Source organism: Eublepharis macularius, chromosome 14 (genome assembly GCF_028583425.1).
Source record: "Eublepharis macularius isolate TG4126 chromosome 14, MPM_Emac_v1.0, whole genome shotgun sequence".
NCBI classification, from domain to species: Eukaryota; Metazoa; Chordata; class Lepidosauria; order Squamata; family Eublepharidae; genus Eublepharis; species Eublepharis macularius.
Genome location: NC_072803.1, coordinates 24,709,102 through 24,729,091, shown reverse-complemented (window position 1 = coordinate 24,729,091; position 19,990 = coordinate 24,709,102). Strand labels below are relative to the sequence as shown.

The window sequence follows — 19,990 nt, the reverse complement described above, 5'->3', positions numbered from 1 at the left end:
CTACTGGCGAATACAATGCACAGCTGCCAGGTTTCTTCACTGAGGCTAAAACTGAAAGGCAAAGGAGCCTACTGAAGGAGGGAGTTTGAGGAGCCTTTTTTTTTTTGTTCCATGTGGAGGGCATGGAATAAAAGGGGAGGCTGTGCACATTCACCTCATGCAAGCTGAAATTAAGAAGCCTGAAAGGATCTAGCGATCCCTTCAAACATTGATCCTCTGGAATCACATTTCCCAAAGTTGGTCATCTTTAGTTCTGTCAACCTTTCCATGGATGCTGTTCACTTGGGTTAAAGATGGTTCATACAACCATGTCAACATTCTAGGAATATGGATTCAGTGAACCCATGCAGAGTTTGGTATGCCTTCACAGCAGCCATGCAATTGTCTATGTTTGGCTTAGATCCTAAATGGCTGTTCCACTGCCGTATCAGCAGTTCCACTTCCAGAATGGCATTTCCATTAGCAAAGTAGGGGAGGATGTTTTTGCCAATTCCCCTTCTCATTGCAGGCCCCTACTTTGCTTCCCACACTGTTCCTCTTGGTCCAATAACTCATGATTTGGAAGGGGAGGGGGCAAAGGGCTACAGTGGGAGATAGGGAAGTTGCCTTCTTTAGCATGGCTCCACATGTGTTGCTTCACACTCAAGCCACACTCATCTCAAAATGGCTTTTAATCCATTGAGCTATTCTTTTGCCCATCTAGACCTTTACAGTCTGCTAAGAGTGTTCTTATATTGGAGCCAAAGCCAAAACACAAAGGTGGGTTCTGGTCTCTCTGTGTTTGATACTTGCTTTCTCTAGAGGTCTGCCAAAACTTCAGATTATGGATTGGATCCAGCCAGCTTTTCCACTGAATCTCACACAGTCCCCCTCCATACTACAGCCCATCCCATGTAGCTTTTGAACATGCAGGTCCAATGACTCTCGCCATTGCCTTTCTGAGTGGTCAAAGAGGACCATCCTCCTTTTTCGTCAGTAGAAAAGATGGCTGGATCCAACCCTATCTTCTGGAGGTATACAGTGGCCAAGAAGAGCCAACAGATTCTTTTAACTATGGTTTTATTTGAATATGCTTGGAATACTTCATATCAGATAGGCTAGATATTTAACAATGCATTTTGTTACTCTTACATCCAGCCTCTCTTCCCTCATGCAACTCATGATGGGGCACAAAACAATTTCAGATCTTTTACTCAGGCAACGAACAAAGGCAGGTCTGCTTATCTTCAGCAAGATGACTGTTCCTTAATATGCCTTACAATTACAATATACTGAAAACTGAACATAGCACTTCTCCAGCCAGTTGGACATGCAGCGTGGGTGAACACATCCCACCTCCTCATTAAGCCAAATTGGGTTGTGTGAACCAGACTCCATTTCCTCCCCAGTCTCTTCCGTTTCTTATATCTGGCTTAAATTGAACATTTCCCACTTCTCTCAGAGAAAAAAAGAAAAAAAAATCCTTTCTCATTTTCATCTGTTGATCCATGCAAATTTAGAGTGCCATAATATCTGATACTAAAAATAGGGAGGTAAAAAATACACCCCACTCTTCTCTAAACCTCTGGTAAGACCCATTTAAAACTGACCTGGAACTAAAATGGAATGATTTGTTGATGTTGAGGGCGCAAGAAGCTTATGGCAAACTAGTGAGAACACATAAGGAAGCCATTGCCATGTGGCTGGTGCCATGCTCTGACAGAAAGCACATTTAGACATCATAAATTTCTCATGTCCCAAAACATTTCATTCCCTGAAAACAGACATATTCAGAGTTCCAGCATTCTCTACAGACAAGTACAGTATTGAGATCCACTCTCCAAAGGCAAGAGATTGGAGGGATGGGAGGGGCAGAAAAATAAACAGAAAGGAGAACCAAGCTTCCTTATTTGGCCTGGAGCTCACATGCTTGGTAGGGGGCAAGTTCACCACCACCAGTGTTTGTCCCCATCTCTGGCTCCCTTGCAGAGTTCTGCTGCTTTTTGTTGACCCCCCTCAGGGGTGCCATCATACTATTTTATTATACAGAAGCCATTTTGTTTGTTTAGATACATAGTGCATTCACAGTGCTGGTAGTTAAGAACAGGATGAACGGACATGCCCCCTTTTTGTTTCATAAATTGTTCTTGCGTGTTTTTCAATTTCATCCACATTTGTTGCTTGAATTTCTGATGTTTCTTTTATCTTTTCAAATGCCGTTTAATCATTGTATGCTAAACACTGTGGAGATAAGTTAATGGGAGAAATTTGAAGCAAGGAACAGAAAATGGTGTGCAAATGATGACTAGTGGGTTTGATTCACACAAGGGAGAAACCAAACTGAAAGTAGGATTTTTGATAGGGTTGCCAGGTCCCCCTGGCAACCAGCAAGGAGTGGGGGGACTTAATTGGTTGTGTGTGTGGGGGGGGGTCGCTAGCAACATAACTGCTTAACCATAGAGTTCTGCCCAGTTACCAGAGCATCCTTAGCATCTCCCAGTGACACACTGATGCACTACTGGGTGCATGGGGAGTGACATCAGCATGTCAGGATGCTGATGTCATTCTTCCCATTTTCCCCTTGATAGCCAGCAATTCCTACCATTTCCCCCCTGGAGGAAATAGCAGCTTCAGAAGGTGGACTCCATGATATCACATCCCCACTGAGCTCATTCCTCTCCTCCAGTTCCAACTTCCCTAGGCAAAATACCCAAATCTCCAGGATTTTCCAAAGCTCGAGTTGCTAAATCCCTGGGTAGCAATCCTTAGTATGCAAACTGGGGTAGTAAAGCTACTTTCATATGTGAAATTAAGGTAAAGGTAGTCCCCTGTGCAAGCACTAAGTCATTACTGACCCATGGGGGGACGTCACATCACAATGTTTTCTTAGCAGACTTTTTATGGGGTGGTTTGCCATTGCCTTCCCCAGTCATCTACACTTTACCCCCAGGAACCTGGGTACTCATATTACCGACCTTGGAAGGATGGAAGGCTGAGTCAACCTTGAGCTGGCTACTTGAACCAGGATTCCATCAGGATTGAACATGAACAGAGTTTGGGCTGCAGTCAGGGCTCATTTCGAGGGGGAACGCACAGGAACGCAGTTCAAGCAGTTCCCCAAAGAGGTCACATGTCAGGTGGCCCCGCCCACCTGACTCTCAGCCACGTTGAGCCCGTTTCATCCTGGATTGGGACCAAAAGGGCCCAGATCGGGCCTCTGATGGGTGGTGGATCACACTCCCACTCAGCAGCAGCCCGATCCTGACCATTTTGGGTCCCTTTTTGGCCATTTTCAGCCCCTTTTTGCCATTTTGGGCCCAGTTTCGGTCCTGAATGGCCAGGATTGGGTCCAAAACAGCCAGGATAGGTGATGTCAGGGGGTGTGGCATATGCAAATCAGCTATGCCAATGACACACTTCCGGTGATGGCAAGGGGTGTGGCATATGCTAATGAGTTATGCTAATGAGTTCCTCCAGCTCTTTTTCTACGAAATGACCCCTGGCTGCAGTACTACAGCATACCACTCTGTGCCACGGGGCCCTGTCATATGTGAAATACTGGAATACATACTGAAGCCTGAAAAGAAGCGCAGTTGGGAAAAAAATAATTTGGTAATTCCTCAAATTTAATTCCCCCCTTCAGGATTCTATAAAACCTTAAGGTATTAAGGAAGGTGATTTCCCTCCCTCCTTTAACTGATTCTCTGATTGATAGTATTCTGGGCCTCATGGAGCATGCTCAGTACAGGGGACCCTGCATATGTAGAAAACCCTACTTTAGGTCAGCCAATTCAAGTAGGGAGATTCTTGGAGGTGGCGCCTGGGGAGGGTGGGGTTTGGAGAGGGAAGGGGACTCTATGGCAGTGTATAATGCCATAGAGTTCAACCTCCAAAGCATCCATTTTCTCTGGTGGAACTGACTGATCTTTGTAGTCTGGAGATCATGCGTAATCCAGGAGATCTCCAGGCCTCTATGGGAGGTGGCCTGATACTTGATGTTTTCATTAGTTGTGTGAAGTTCAGTCCCTTCTTTATTAAATATATGTCACCTGTGGTTTCATTTCTGAAAGGAGATGGTGCTGGATTTGTTACACCCTCCAAACAGGAATCTCTGCTATCAAATTCCAGATGTTGTGAGGCTGCCGGTGCTGGCTCAGTGGGGAAGGAAATCCACTCTGCATATACCCAGAAGCCCACATGCTTGGTGAAGTCCCCCACCCCCCACGATTGCTGCCCTGCTGCCATTGCAACCAGGACCTGGAAACTGCAGCCTGATTTGCTTTGGCTTAGATTAAATCTTGCCTATTCAACAAGGATGGTTGGAGGCCTCAGAGCTCAGCACAGCCAGTGGAGGCTGAGCTAGTGCTGAGTAGCGTGATATTATGCTTACTATCTGTATCTTGCCAACAGTCCTCCTGGCATTTGGAGGGGGGAAGCATCGTATTGCTGACTCCATTCCTGAACAAACTTCACCCCTATGCAAAGGTTAGCTTAGGACTTATATATCATATAAGTGTCACGTAGACCTTCAAATTAGCTGCATTTTTTGGCTGTGTGCCCGGGGTGCTGCTCATCTATAACTCTAAGCAGAAAACTGCAAGCAGGGTATAGTGAATGAAAGGAGGGGAGGCCACGGCAGCTTCCCCTCTACCCCTAGCCTTCATGTTGTGCCTTATGCACCAAACTTCCATGCATACAGCTTGCATGAGAATGAGGCAGTATTGAATAGTGGTTAGAGGGGCAGGCTAGTATCAAGTAGATCCCGGTTATAATTCCTATTCTGCCATGGAAGCTCACTGGGTGACATTGAGCCAGTCTCTGTTTCCGCCTAACCTACTTCACAGGGTTGTTGTTGTGAGGGGAGAATGTAGAAGTGGAGACTGATCTGGTAATCTCTGGGCTCCCATTGGGGAGAAAAGAAGGGTATGTATAAATAAATAAATAAATAAAATTTATGTGCAGCGGTTAGATGTGGAGCTGATATCCCAATTCCCCCCTCTGATCCCTCTTCCACATGTTTGGTGTACCCTGCTTTCAGGCATGAGTATTTAGCAGATTCCCAGTTCTTTTCACCGCACTGGGCATCACTTCATTAGATCAAATGTTATGTGGTATGGAGAAGCTGTGATGGGTGAAGTGTCTATCTGTCATGCAGCTGCTAAAAAGCCAGGACTTATCACTGTAACTCCTACCCATGTGGCTTTTGTGGACATGTGGGAAGAATCTCTGGATCTAAATAAACTGCCCACAACCTGGGAACAGTTAAAAGAACTGCTCTGTAGCAGTAAAACCACTGCCCCTGGAGACGTTCTGAGCTGGAATTCTCACACACATCCATCGAGAAGGTTTTAGAAGGAAGAAAATGAATTCTTTGCTTATGCAATATTTCTTGGACTCAGCAGGGCCATTCATCATGACAGAAAAGCAAAGACTTTGGAAGCCATTTTTTTCCTATGCATGTGAACAGGCATAAGTGGCTGAGTTCAACTCCCCGTATTCCGGAAATGACCAAGACAAGAACTGCTGCAGCTCTGCGCATGCCAAAGCTTGCAAGAAAGAAATCTGATGTCTGGCCCAGGGGCAGCACAAGTTTGTGGATGCTTGGAGAGGGCTGTTGTTGCACCAATCCAAATGAGTGGGCACCCTCTGCAAATTAAGTCACACTACATCAGTTACTTTTCCGTGTGGGCTTCCTAACCAATGCATAAGTGTTAGTTTGCATGCTGTGTGATTGCAACACTGAAGACAGAAGGTGGATCTCTGATGCTATTCACCTGGATTGCATTGCTGCTACTCCTCCCTGTACATTCCCCACATCCCTATCTCCCCCTATCTCTGAAACATGTAAGTGCAATGATATTTTGACATGTCAACATATGCATAGCTTTCATATCCCAAACAGGGGCCGAATCCACACTTCCATTTTCCTCCGTTTTTTCCCCGCATAAAATCCGCAGGTCCCGTTTCAATTCACATACTCTAACCGCACATCCGGATTTCCCGCGGTTTTTTTCGAACGCATATTTCATGGGTTTCTTGCGCGTCTCTTGCGCAGCAAGCACCGCGGATGTGAACAAAAGAATCCGTTTCTCCTAGTTTCTGCCCAATCCAAACCACTCCCATTGTCCTTTTTTCCCCTCCTCTGTTGCTGTGCCTTTCACCCTGTAAGTAAATCACTTGTTTTATATGTTTTTTTTTTATTTAACTTAACTTATATCGCTGCTCCGCAGCCACGAGTCGACAGTATCCCGAAAATGAAAAAGAAATTCCAGCTCGGGAAAAAATCCTTCCCAAGACGCCTGCTCAAACTTTCACTCTATCACCACCCCCTTTTTTTTTTTACTTTTTTTTTCAAGATTTCCGTTATAACGAGAAATCAAAGCAACCATAAATATATAGATCGAAACATAAACATCACGATGATCGATTTTTGGTAAAGGTGATGACTGCCTTTGATGTTCAATCCGTGCTTCATTGAACAGCAAACTCTAGTATCCTTTAATCTCACACACCGCCAATGTTGCCCCAACCGTTCCTTTTACGTTTACCTGATTCATCGATATGTCGACAATTTCAACCGTGGAAAAAAATTAGGCGCGAAATGTAACGGTCGGAAAGAACGGTTTGCGCATGTTCGGAGCTACTGAGCAGGCGACATTCGAGCGGTGTGCAGCAATCAATGATCACTCGACCCCTTCAATAGAGCCATTTGATGTCCACAGTGTCTCAAGGTGGGTTGAAAATATCAGAGAGGGAGACCCCAAACATGTCAGCAGATGCATCCTCCACTGCCCGTTCCGCCACTTGGCGTGAACGAGAAATATTAGATCTTTTGGACTTGTGGGGCGAGGATAAGGTTCAGGAGGCCTTGCGCAGGTCGCATAGAAATATTGACTGCTATCATAAGATTGCCTCACAAATGGCTGTACGTGGACACAACAGATCCGCTCAGGAGTGCCGCAACAAAACCAAGAGCATGCGCTTGGAGTATAAAAGGGTCGTGGCTCATAATGGCACATCGGGTAATTCCCCAACAACATGCGCTTACTACAGGGAGTTGCACAGCATCCTGCGTGGGGACGCAAGCGTTAAGCCAAAGCGCATAGCTCGAAGCTTGAACATTGCGGTTAAGGAGCTTCCAAGTCGCCCAGAGTTGATCCCATCAGACGGTTCAGAAGAACTCTTCTCTCATGACCTTGTAACCGTGGACTACGATCACATACGAAGCTCCACACCTGCTCCAAGAGGTAACAAGGGGTGTGCGTGCCTTCGTCATGGTCACCGCCTACTGTGTTGTTGATTGACCCAGCAATAAATGTTACTGGACTGTGACAATTTATTCTTATCCCAATCCACAGTTCAATCCTCCGTGTCCACAGAAGAGGGAACCGACTGTGACCTGGACAGCACAGTTGATGGACTGGCAGACAAAGGTGAGATTAGTGGGCTTGACAATGCAACACATGCCACAGTTTGCACATTGCATCTTCTCACGCATCGAGATTTTGAAATGGGTAACAAAACATTCAGTCGTGTATGGGAGAGCAAGGCAATGATGCAAGGGCCCCTCATTCATGTCTAATTGCAGCACACCGGAAACGACCATCAGTGACTGTGAAGGGCTAGGAAAGATGTTTGTGTGCCACTAGTGCACGTCGCCATTCCCTTGATCAAGGAGCGGTCTCCTTTTCCTCCTTGCAATACTAATCTGGACTACAAGGGTTAAGTTTGAGTGGAGATAGACAGAACGTGATTTGTATCAGCTTCACCGACAGGTCCCATGTCCTGTGTGCCCGGCAAACTGACTCTTTGAAATTTTTATGGCAAGATGTGTCCATGAATGGTTAGCCATCCGAGGGATGACTGAAAACTATGCTTTCATCATCATGCCAATCCTGACAATTTTTGCTAACCCCTATGTCATTCTCTGCCCTTTTTTTTAATAATCTTGCCCAAGAATGGCCAGGACAGGGTTCCTGAATAGACAAGGTGGTTGCTGTTTGGTGGTGTGAAATGCGCTGATTAGTACTGCAAATTACCACCCGATATTGCTGTCCAAGGACAGGCGCTGTCTTTTTAGTTGAAAATGGTAATGATTATCAGTTTCTTAAGTGCATATCATGTGTGAAATCAGTCCTGGTGGCACATCTGTTCCAGGGTGACAACTCAGCTGGAACATGGAGATCTCAATGAAATGCTGCCGATCATCTTGCGCTTTGCTGCGGAAACAGAGCTTTCCCCCACCGAAGTTTGAATGGCATTCAACAAGACATTTCATCTATTGGCCCCCCCATTGGAAAACAAGGATGTCAGGATGTCAACTAAAACCTGGCTAACTGCATCTCTATGTGTGATTCCAAACTGACTCTCATTTTTTTGTGGTCTCCTCAGAAAACATGGCGCCTTGCAACGATGCACAGGAAGATTGGATTGGTGTGCGGGGGTCCCCTACCTCGCCCAAGGAATCAACAATTGGTAATTCACTCTGCATTTTCTGTCTCTGATCCTGATAAGATTTTCATGAATTGATTTCCGCCACAGTATGAGTTATGTTTGTCTCACTTCTACCAAAAATCAATGTTTTCATTCACAGAACGCGCAGGATCTCCAGCATTAGAACCAGCAGAGCTCTCACCAGGAACACGTCTTTCAAAAATCAGAAACAGAAAAAGAAAAAATGCCGCTCTTTATGGTGTGGCGGACCAAATGCTCAGCCAAAACAGGACTTTGCACCGAGAGCAGCTTAAGGAATGGAGAGCAGAAAGACAGGAAAATATGAGGTGGTTGGAGGAGGATAAGCGGGTACAAATGGATTTTCTGGAGGAAGCAAGGAGGGAAAGGAATGATTTGAGGGAGGCATGGAGGGAAAACCTTGATATAATGAGGGCTGCAGTCGGCACACTGCAAACGCTTGGGGAATTGATGGTTCAGCAAAAGCAGACGGTCAATCCCTCTGACATGGCACTCAGAATTCCTGAATCACAGCCATCAATTGTCAGAGCAGCCGGTGCTAAGCGTTCCTGTGTGGGAAAGGCCCGGGAGAGGTTGACGTTGTAGAATTGTTTACAGAGCCCTCTTTCATGTTATGTTGTGTGTTGTGTTAACCATCCACTGTCAGGGAAAGCATTTCTAACAGTTAGTATCAAGTGATTGCCCATGTCTGAATAATAGCGATGAGTGATGCAAATCTATTAGACAAGATTGCGGTCAATGCCCCTGATCAACAACCACTGTTGGCAGTTTCAGCCTTGACATTCCACCCAAAGCCCAATGATCACTTATGTGGCGAACTAAGAACTCAGCATTGTTGGTTAAACCCAAAATAAAGTGTTTGTATGTTGCAAACTTGAGGACAATCTTTCTGTATTCTCACCTCCTCTTGTTCTGTCTATGACTGACCGTCACTGGAGAAATAAAGGGGAGCATCGGTCAACATGGTTTGGTGGTGGTCTACACTAAATATCTCCAATAGTCACCCACAAGGGGAATGAGAACCGTTTTTTGTCTCCTTATAACTCACTTTGAAATAACAATCCTTGGTTTTTGTATGTCTTGGAGCGTAAAGGTGAGCTGATGCTACTCGTGAGAATGTCAATCAGCACGGCTGAGACAAGGGTCATGTTAGCAGATCCACCTTATCAATGTGTGGGAGGTGTGATGTGATCAAGGAACCTATCGTGGATCAATGTTGTGGATTGTTGTTTTGTGTGGAATTTTCAAAATTGAAGTCCATTGAGGATGGCTTGGGAAAAAGATGCCTGTAAGACGGCCACAGTGGTAAGACATCACTCCAAATGCCCTTCCTTTGGAAAGAATGGGGGCACACAAACGGATTATTAAACTCAGAATAAATTTTTATTAACAAACACACAAACTAACATCACACAACAAGAAAGATACGTTAGGCTTCTTAAAAATTGCCTATAACTATGATGGGACCAACTATTAACATTTCAGAAAGTGATCTGGAAAGGGCCAAATTCAACAACTCAGACTGGACAAAAAAGGGGCTCACAAACAAAAATCGACTAAACGCCCTCCTCTGTTGGAGTTGCACCCCTGTTGGTCTGTCCCCGCTGCCGTTCCCGCCTCTCCATCCGTGACATTCTCCTGCTCAGCCTTGTCAGTCTGGCATCGAACGAGGACATCCTATCCATCATTTTGGTAACTGTGAAAACAGTGTCAAGTGAAGTGTTAAGCGAATGTTAATGTGCCCCTCACATCACATTTCCAGTAAGTGTATCGCTGCTAGAACAACAGACAACAGTCATGTTTAACAAAACTGAGATTTCCAGGGATTCAATAAAAGAATGCATGATAGCGCTTCCTTTGCTGTCATCTGTTGGAGCATGGGGTGGCCCACACACCATGCAACCCACAACTTTTATTGCTAACGGGCGGTTAGAGAGAAAGTATGTTTCCTTTCCGTCAACAGATGACACATTGCAATTTTGATGTTTCAGAGACCTCTAGGTGACCTCGAGGTAAAAGAAATGCACCTCTGGATCAGTGAACGGTTCGAGTTTTGGGTGGGTGGGGGTGTGTTCGCCCGGCCTTATCAGTACAACAATAGTGGAATTTAGCTGTTTCTTTCAAAAGCAGCAGGTGTTCCAAAACCCCCCCAAAAATGGTCAGCATGTGCCGTGGCGATATGCAAGGTACAGTTATTGTGCTGGACAATGTGGTGTTGGAGAATCACCGGCAATGTGGAGTGATGTCCCGCAACCCTCAGGTGTGATCAGAACAGGGAGGTGAAAAAAACACTCACTGGTCCCTCCAATTCTCCCCTCCAGGCCGTTAAGCAGGCGGTAGACATCCTCCACCGTGTGCTGTTCAGTTGGATGCCGCTGTGTGGAGGATGAATGGGGCTGTGCCTCAGCAGGATCAGCTTGGAAAGAAAAGGGAAATACACGCTGTTCAGTTATGACTTCTGCATAGACATTGCGCGCAGTGTTGTCCAAATGGGAATATGCCTTACTTTGCAAAAGGGTTCTTGTCCTTAATTTTTTTCATGGTGTTCAAAATGGAATTGCATGTCAATCCTTTGGCATGGATGCGGATTGTGCTTAGAGGTTTGTGCTCATTCTGCAGTTTCCATGCCAAAAGGAAAATTTTGGTGGGTTGAACATCTGATTTTCTTTTGATGGTGTGCTCAACGCTTATTGATAAGCGACACGGATTAACGGCACACCACTGTACAGGGAACAGTTCACCACAAAACAACATGATGTGAGAGGGAACCAGTCAATGTGCAGATGTGATCCTTTTAAATGCCCCTTTTAGGGTTTCTAGTCTGGGTAATCCACATTACAAAGATAAAGCCATTTGTGATTTTCGACACACACGACTCCATCATGCTTACAGGTGGCGGGAGTCTGAACCTGGGCAACATCAACAGGGCCAGGCAACTCTTCTGAGTAGTCCTCCTGGACACCGCTGGTCTCCCCTTCTGCTGGCAAGGCTTGCCGCTCGTCCTGGCTGCGATGAACCACTAAAAAAAAAATTAAACAAAGAACAGAGATGCTCAGATGACTTTTTATGTTTATGCAAGCTACAGCAGCCACCAAGAAAATTAGAATAAACTAGTGACATCTCATTAAGTGGTTTTCCTGGCCCTGTGATAAAACATGATTTTTTTCATTCCAGTATATAACACTTAACTGCTGACCCTTTATGAGCCAAGGACAAAAGGACAGTGGTTCCTATCACTGGATCAGCAACAAACCCCCCCCCCCCACCCAATTTTTTTTAATTTGTAGACAGGAAAAAAGGAACCTTTTGTTTGGTGCAGCATTTGGGCGTGGAAGATGCTTGGGCACTCCTTGTGTATGTAAGAGTGCTTGAGCTGGATGGCCAATGCACCTGAGGATTTAATCTTTGTGAGGCAGGTCTGACTACGAGTAGCGCTTTATTAGAAAAAAAATTGGGCCGGGGCCAGACCGTCCACTAATCGTTCAAATGGGTCAGGCAGTCAAAACGAGATATTGGGTTCTCTAATGTGACACTTGAAAAGGCAATGATATATCGATTCGATGTTATTTTTTTTTCTTTTATTCTCAAGGACACCCCAGACACATGTTGGACACTTTGCAGATTAGGTCCTCTGGGGAGGGACAGGACTATGGAATGAAGCAATGATGCAAAGAGTCTTTTTTGCAAATTTTAAAAAAAAAGCACCTTACCAGAATGACGGCGGGCGATCCAGCTCGGTCTCCCGGCTTGCTCCCAGAGGCGGAGCATCGTGGAGAAGTGTGCAGGGCGAGCGCTTTGGCGGGGAATGCCCTGCCAGGCCTCCAGGGCGTCGAAGAAGGCACCCTTAACCCGCTTAAACTTTGAGCGGCATTGCTCCGCGGAACGGGTGAAACCGCGGGCACCCATCTGCCTTGATAGCCTGAGAAAGATCAGGCGAGTAGGCAGATGGGTGCTTTTCATCACCCGTTCCGCTTTTCCACTTCTCTCGAGGAGTTCCAGCATGGCCTCGACCTCCGCTTCCCTCCAAAACACTCCCTTGCCGCTGGGCGCCATTTTTGTTAGTGCTTAATGCCCTATCGATAAATTGCACTTCTTCTTCTGCGCATGCACGAAATCGTCTCCAGCTCTCAAAAAAGGCGCGAATAAAAACCATCCGTTATCATCTTGCGGAGAGCGCTGCGCACTTTAACGATTGATCGAAATTTCAAATTTTAAAAATAACGTGAATGGCGAACACAACTCTATCAAATTGTGAGAAAGGAAGGCAAAAGTTACCAAAAAAAATTGGACACTGCGTGGATTGTTTACAAGACATTTCAACGTGATCTGAAACAAAACGTGTTGGATTCATTGGCTTTGTACTTGAGACATTGGAGACAACCTTTTATTGGTTTACCAAAAGATAAAAAAATAATGTGAACAAACCGGGGGGGGGGGGGGGTTGTGTCTTGTCTTTTTTCTCCCTTTTTTTTTTTATTTTAATTTTTCTATGTATGAGTCAATATTTTCAACGGTAGTCCTAGGTGAAATACACCCTGGGCTAGTTTTTTTCAAGACACGGCAAAGGGGCACACGTGGGAAACCGGTTTTGCCACTGTGCAGAGACCATCATCTTACCCAATGTCGCGTTCTGGATCATAGGATGTCGCATAACAGTGCATGCATAAGTGCAGGATAAATTTTTGTTTTGATCATGTGGGAGTGAACCCCCACAACGTTTGTGCTACTGATCAGAGTCTTCAATGTATTGAAAATGATTCCTGTGGAGCAATCTTCCCTTTCAATAATTTCACAGTCATTGAACCAAGTAAATCCAAACTTTATTTTTAATAAAGAATCATGCATTCAAAAAGTAATTTGAGAAGGAACATTCTTGACATCAGAGCATTAAACCCACTATGTATGATGTCCATGCTGTAACCCACGAGCCATCCAACTCGACACCACCTCACGCACCGCCTTGCCCTGATCCAGATGGTTGTCTTGCATTTCCCCATCTTGTCCTGCCACCCTGGAGATGAGCAGTGGGTCTACATCGCCCACCCCTCCAACGATGTCGTGCCCCCTATCCTCACAGAGGTTGTGGAGGACCACGCAGGCGGTGACAATTGACACCACGTTTTGTTCTCTGGCCAATAGTCTGTGGGACAGGCACCTGAACCTGGCCTTCAAGCGGCCGAAAGCACACTCCACCCGATTGCGTGCTCTAGCAAGACACCGGTCAAACCTCCTATGTGCCTCTGTTTCCGCAAATCTTCCGAATGGCTTCAACAGCCAACGGCGCATCGGGTAGGCACCATCTGCAAGCACCAAGGGAGGCACATGAACTCCATCGACACAGATGGTAGGATTGCCAGGCACAAAGGACCCAGAGTCCATAGCAACACAGAATGCGGAGTGAGTGAAGACGAAGGCTTCGTGATTTCGACCACTCCACCCAATCTCCGCATCGATGAACCTTCCCCGGTGATCAACAGTTCCCTGGAGAAGGATTGATGAATAACTTTTACGGTTACCATACTGGTCGGGCCTTCCTCCAGGGGAACATATGGGGATGTGTGTGCCATCAATGGCCCCAATGCAGTGTGGCATCCCAAGTTGCAGGAAACCGTCCATTATCTGAAAAGGAAATAAAAAATGCAAACCAGTCAAGATGTGAAACAAAGGCATTCAATGAACCACATCTAATTGCTTTCTCCATAACCATCATATGGGAATCACATGTCAATGAGAAGACAGTTCATGTCAGCAATGAGGCAGGACCATACCATGTCAACTTCATTGTGCAAAGCCAGTGACAAGAAAACTTTCACAAGTTACACTCACACTCTTTTTGGAAATGTTAAGGCACACACACACACAGACACGCAAGTGGTGGATGGTGCAGCCCTCTGTAATTAAAGTCAGGAATTATTCAATGTCTACCGGTGTCGATATAACGGTTTAATGAACTAACAGAAAGACATTACCCTCCCAACGTTGGTCCCTAGCCGAACGGTCTTCGAAAGCAGCTTGTGCTCGACGGCCAGACAGAATTCAATCACCAGACTGGCGACGGTGGAGCGACCGACCCCGAAGATGTCACTTGCCACCTGGTAAGTGGAGCCGCTTGCCAGGAACCACACAGCCACAGCCACCCTCTTCTCCACAGATATGGCTTCTCGAAACGTGGTCCGTTGCCTCTCCAGACGAGGTCGAAGCACAGAAACAAGATAGCCAAAGGTGCTGCGGGACATTCGGAATCGGCAGATCCATTCGTGGTCATCCCAGACTTGGAGCACTATCCGCTCCCACCAGTGATCGCTTCGTGGATAGACCCAGCAATCTCTGGGATCATTCAACTCAGCCACAGAACACCACTGTAACGGAGGGTCATTCCCTTCAGCTCGGATCCGGCGACGGCGTCGGGATGCAAAGGCAAGCAGGCGACGACGGATGCGTCTTCTTTGATGAAGGAATCGAGCAGTCGCACGATTCGAACGAGCGATGTATCGACTGTAAGATCGAAACATCTCTGAACTGCAACGAAGCAACATGGCAACCACTTGTCCGATCAGAAACAGAACCGTCTCTCTTGGAGCCATAGTGATCGCCCACCGCTCTAACTACCCACAAAGGAAAAACGCACAGCGCACGGCTTTTATGCCGATTCAAATTCACCCGCGCTGAAAAGGGGACCAATAGTTGGAAGGAGCGCTGACGTGAAACGTGGGCATCCTATCGCTGAACACTTGGTGGGTTGGTCCTCGCAATTTCAAGTTGCCGATATATTGTCAGTACGGAATAAAATAAACTTTTGGGAGAAATGCGTGTTGGTGTAATGAATGTTGCAAACGACGGACCTAACCCAAAGTGAAAATTAGGGGCAATCGACTACACATACCAACAAACTATCGATATATCGGAAATAAACAACAATTTTTTAAAAAATGCGTAGTGATGTCATCGCGTATGCGATGGAAGGACACGCCCCGAAAAGCGCATTTCTAACGGAGATGTGAACAGAATTCGGCGCGCAACATCCGCTATCGGAAAGGGTGTGAGAACACCAAAGGGGGAAATGCGCGCTGGAGAACAACAGAAGACAAGCGGAAGAAATGCGAAGGGGAAGGTAGTGTGGATTCAGCCAGGGTTGCCCATGTTCAGGTGGTGGATGGAGATCTCCCAGAGAGATCAGTTCTCCTGGAGAAAATGTCTGCTTTGGAGGGTGGACTCTATGACATTATACTACACTGAGGTCCCTCTCCTCCCCAAACCCTGCCCCTCAAATCTCCAAGAATTTCGCAACCTAGAGCTGGCAAGCCTAAAAGGGTTATTTTGTGATTATACTCACTGGTGCTGCTGAGTATTGGAACCTTTTGTGGGGGGAATATCCCAAGTCCTGCGGGGGGCAGAATTGGTGTAAATCAGTTCAACCTAATATGTGAATACTGTTTCACCCAAAAAGCAATGCCCCAGACTATCTAAAGTCAGAGAAAAAACAAACAAAGCTTTTCTTCCTATGTACTCTAACTCTCCCCTTTACCAGAGACAATTCTGCTTTTCTGCCTCTATTTTATTTCCCTCTGAATCCCTGTCCAAGGAGCCACTATAGTGGAGTTTAGCTGACACTTGCTGACTCAGTAAAGAGCCTAGGGGTTGTACTGGATGCAACATTACTGCTGGATAAGAAAGTTAATGTAGCTGCAAAAAAGGCTTTCTTCCAAATCAGTCTAGCCCAGAAGGTGGTCCCCTACCTTGATATGGGTGATTTGGCCACCCATGTAGGGTTTCCAGGTCCATGTTGGGAAATTCCTGGATATTTGGGGAGTGTAGCCTGGAGAGAATAGGGTTTGAGGAGGGACAGGACCTCAACAGGCTATAATGCCATAGAGTTCACCCTCCAAAGCAGCCAATTTCTCCATGGGAACTGATCTCTATGGTCTGGAGTTGTCATTCTGGGAGATCTCCAGTCCCCACTTGGCAGCTGGCAACCCTACCACAAGGATCCACAGTAACATCAAGACTTAGGGTTGCCAGTCCCCTACTGGGGGCAGGGGATCGATCCCTCACTCGCACCCCCCGCCCCTGCTTACCTGGCTGCTGGTGGTTGGGAAACATGCCTCCTGGGGTGCACTCCCGGGCCACGCAGTATGCTCCTGTGCTCTGCAGTGGCCCAATCAGGACCAAATTGAGGCCAAATCAGCCTGGATCAGGCCTGAATTGAGCCGCTGCGGAGTCGGCCCAGATCGGGCCCAATTTGGCCAGGAACAAACCAGATTTGGCCCAGATAGGGCCCCTGCGGAGCACAGGAGCACAGATGATGTCACTTCCTGGAAGTGATATCATCACGCAAGCTGGGAGCATGCGCACATGAGCAGAGAATAGCAGGTAGGTGCCAAGCCTCCCACCTCATGCCTAGGAGATAGAGAGATCTGGCAACCCTATCAAGACTAGACTATGTAATGCGAAGATGGTGAAGGGACTCAGAAAGCTCCATTATTCAGAAAGGTAAGTATTGCACAGGTAAGACTCTCAATAATACAAAATCTCTAATATAATATTTTAAATTTCAAGTGGAAACCATACAGATGGAGAGGGACCTGAAGGACCCTGTTGCCCAACAAGTGGCTGGCTAGTTATTCCAACTTGTTTCATAGCAAGTACATCATCAGGGGCTGAAAAAGTCATTCTGCCACTAGACAAAGTACATTCTAATAGCAGCTCTTAACACATTCTCTCGGCATTCCTGACAGATACAGCCAACACTATCTTCCTCTATGCTCCACCCCCAACAGATTTGCCCATCTGAGCAGGGCCTTCTGCAGAACCAACCTGCAAATGGGCAAAATCAACAATTTACCATACACATGCTTTCCCTGTTGTGGCTCCCACCTTATGGAGTGGCCTACCTGATGAGGTCAGAAGAAGTCCCGCCCTCTTGGCTTTCCATAAACTATGCAAACCTGAATTATTCAAGAGGGCTTTTCTGCAAAGGTAATAGGATTGTACTGTACAGAATGCTTGGCAAAGCTACTTGGGTAAAGGATTGTGGTCTATATTACTATAATCCAGGCTTCCTGTTGCTGTAAGTAGAACTCTGCTATGTGATTTTCTGCATCTTTTAACACTTCAGTTTAAGACTTATGTTCTGCTTCAGTCCTATTTTCAGATTTCTGGCTGAGTCCCAATTTCTGCAATACATATCCTATTGCATTGTTTTATTGGATGTTGATTGTATTGACTTACTCTGCAATCTCTCTTGATTCCCAGTGAGAAAGGTGGACTATAAATAAATAAATAAATAAATAAATGAAGTCCAGCAGTAGTCCTCCTGAGTTTATATCTCCCCTTTGTTATGAATGTTGGTCATTTGCAGGGCATTCACTGTATTTCTCATTTTGACCCAACCTGTCTTTGTAATATTTCCCTTCTTCCCTTTCTGTTGGTAGATAAATGGGGCCTCTGATATTCACGAAAGCTTACACTGAAGTAAATTTTGGATACAATCCTGAACACACTTTCCTGAGAGTAAATTCCATTACACAAAATGGGACTAGACCTGGGCCGTCGTCACACGGGCTTTTATTTAGCGCTAAAATGGTGCTATTTCCCGGCAAACACCCACCTTATTCCAACACTGTAGCGATTTTCTCTCTTCTGCTTTGTGCTTGATAGTTGCGCTATTTTGTGCCTCAGTGTGAATGATGGTTGTTGTGGGTTTTCCGGGCTGTATTGCCGTGGTCTTGGCATTGTAGTTCCTGACGTTTCGCCAGCAGCTGTGGCTGGCATCTTCAGAGGTGTAGCACCAAAAGACAGAGATCTCTCAGTGTCACAGTGTGGAAAAGATGTAGGTTATTTGTATCTACTCAGGAGGGGTGGGGTTGAGCTGAGTCATCCTGTAAGAGTTTCCCAGGGTGTGGAATGCTAATGGCGGGAGGCTTCACTGTATCCTGAGGAGGTTCTTTTGCATATGGATTGGTACTTGATGTGCTAATCTTCTCTGCAGGACTATTGTCGGGTGTAGAGTGTTTTGTTAGCCTGGTGTTTTTCAGAACTGGCAACCATGCTCGGTTCATTCTTAAGGTTTCTTCTTTCCTGTTGAAGTTTTGCTTATGCTTGTGAATTTCAATGGCTTCCCTGTGCAGTCTGACAAAGTAGTTGGAAGTGTTGTCCAGTATTTTGGTGTCCTGGAATAAGATACTGTGCCCTGTTTGAGTTAGGCTATGTTCAGCCACTGCTGATTTTTCAGGCTGTCCAAGTCTGCAGTGTCTTTCATGTTCTTTTATTCTTGTCTGGATGCTACGCTTTGTGGTCCCGATGTAAACTTGTCCACAGCTGCAGGGTATACGGTATACTCCTGCAGAGGTGAGGGGGTCTCTGCTGTCTTTTGCTGATCGTAGCATCTGTTGTATTTTTCGGGTGGGTCTGAATACTGCTTGAAGGTTATGCTTTTTCATAAGCTTTCCCATCTGATCAGTAATTCCTTTGATATATGGCAAAAACACTTTTCCTGTAGGAGTTTGTTTTTCCTTGGTTGTTTGATTCATCCTGGGTTTGATTGCTCTTCGGATTTCATTTCTGGAGTAGCCATTTGCCTGAAGTGCGTGGTTTAGATGATTAATTTCCTCATTGAGAAAGCACGGCTCACATATCCGTCTTGCACGATCCACTAATGTTTTCATTATGCCTCTTTTCTGTCGGGGGTGGTGATTGGAGTTTTTGTGTAGGTACCGATCAGTGTGAGTTGGTTTCCTGTAGACCTTGTGACCTAACTGAAAGTTTGCTTTGCGGATGACCCAGGTATCCAGGAATGGGAGTTTTCCCTCGATTTCTTTCTCCATGGTGAATTGTATGTTCAGGTGGATGTTGTTGAGATGATTCAAAAACCCCATCAATTCTTCCTCCCCATGGCTCCAAATGATAAATGTATCATCCACAAACCGGAACCATACACTAGGTTTGTGGGGTGCTGATTCTAGAGCTGTGACACTGAGAGCTTTTCCACACTGTGACACTGAGAGATCTCTGTCTTTTGGTGCTACACCTCTGAAGATGCCAGCCACAGCTGCTGGCGAAACGTCAGGAACTACAATGCCAAGACCACGGCAATACAGCCCGGAAAACCCACAACAACCATCGTTCTCCGGCCGTGAAAGCCTTCGACAATACATCAGTGTGAATGCCTCACATCGATGTATTTCGCCTCGCAATGTCCTATGCCCTCCCTTCAATCCCAGAATCCATTTCTTCCTGCGACTCCCCTTTTTTTAAATTTTATTATGTCCTTATAACGCCATAACGACATAACGCAATGCAAACTTTCTGCTGAAGTAAAAATGACTCAATCGCCATGGCAGAGTCTTCAGTGATGGGGATCACGCCAGACAGGGAGTTTTCTGCGGGCAATTTATATAATTTCAAAGTTGGAAAGACAAAAGGGTCGTAATGTTTTGCTCTAACGGAATGTTTATATGCTGTTATTCCGTTATAGCGGAATTAAACGCCAGAATAATAAAAAAAGCGGGGGAGGAGCTGCTTCTGCGCGGTTAGAGGGAAC

General features: G+C 45.9%; 1 protein-coding gene across 1 annotated transcript; it reads left to right on the top strand.

Annotated features, from left to right (window-relative positions):
• Nucleotides 1-6,354: 6,354 nt before the first annotated feature.
• On the top strand, nucleotides 6,355-9,036 carry LOC129342350 (uncharacterized). The gene is made up of 4 exons (XM_054998056.1): nucleotides 6,355-7,226; nucleotides 7,338-7,412; nucleotides 8,371-8,454; nucleotides 8,573-9,036. The coding sequence occupies exons 1-4, from the start codon at nucleotides 6,692-6,694 to the stop codon at nucleotides 9,034-9,036; spliced, it is 1,158 nt and encodes a 385-aa protein (XP_054854031.1). The 5' UTR covers nucleotides 6,355-6,691.
• Nucleotides 9,037-19,990: the final 10,954 nt, after the last annotated feature.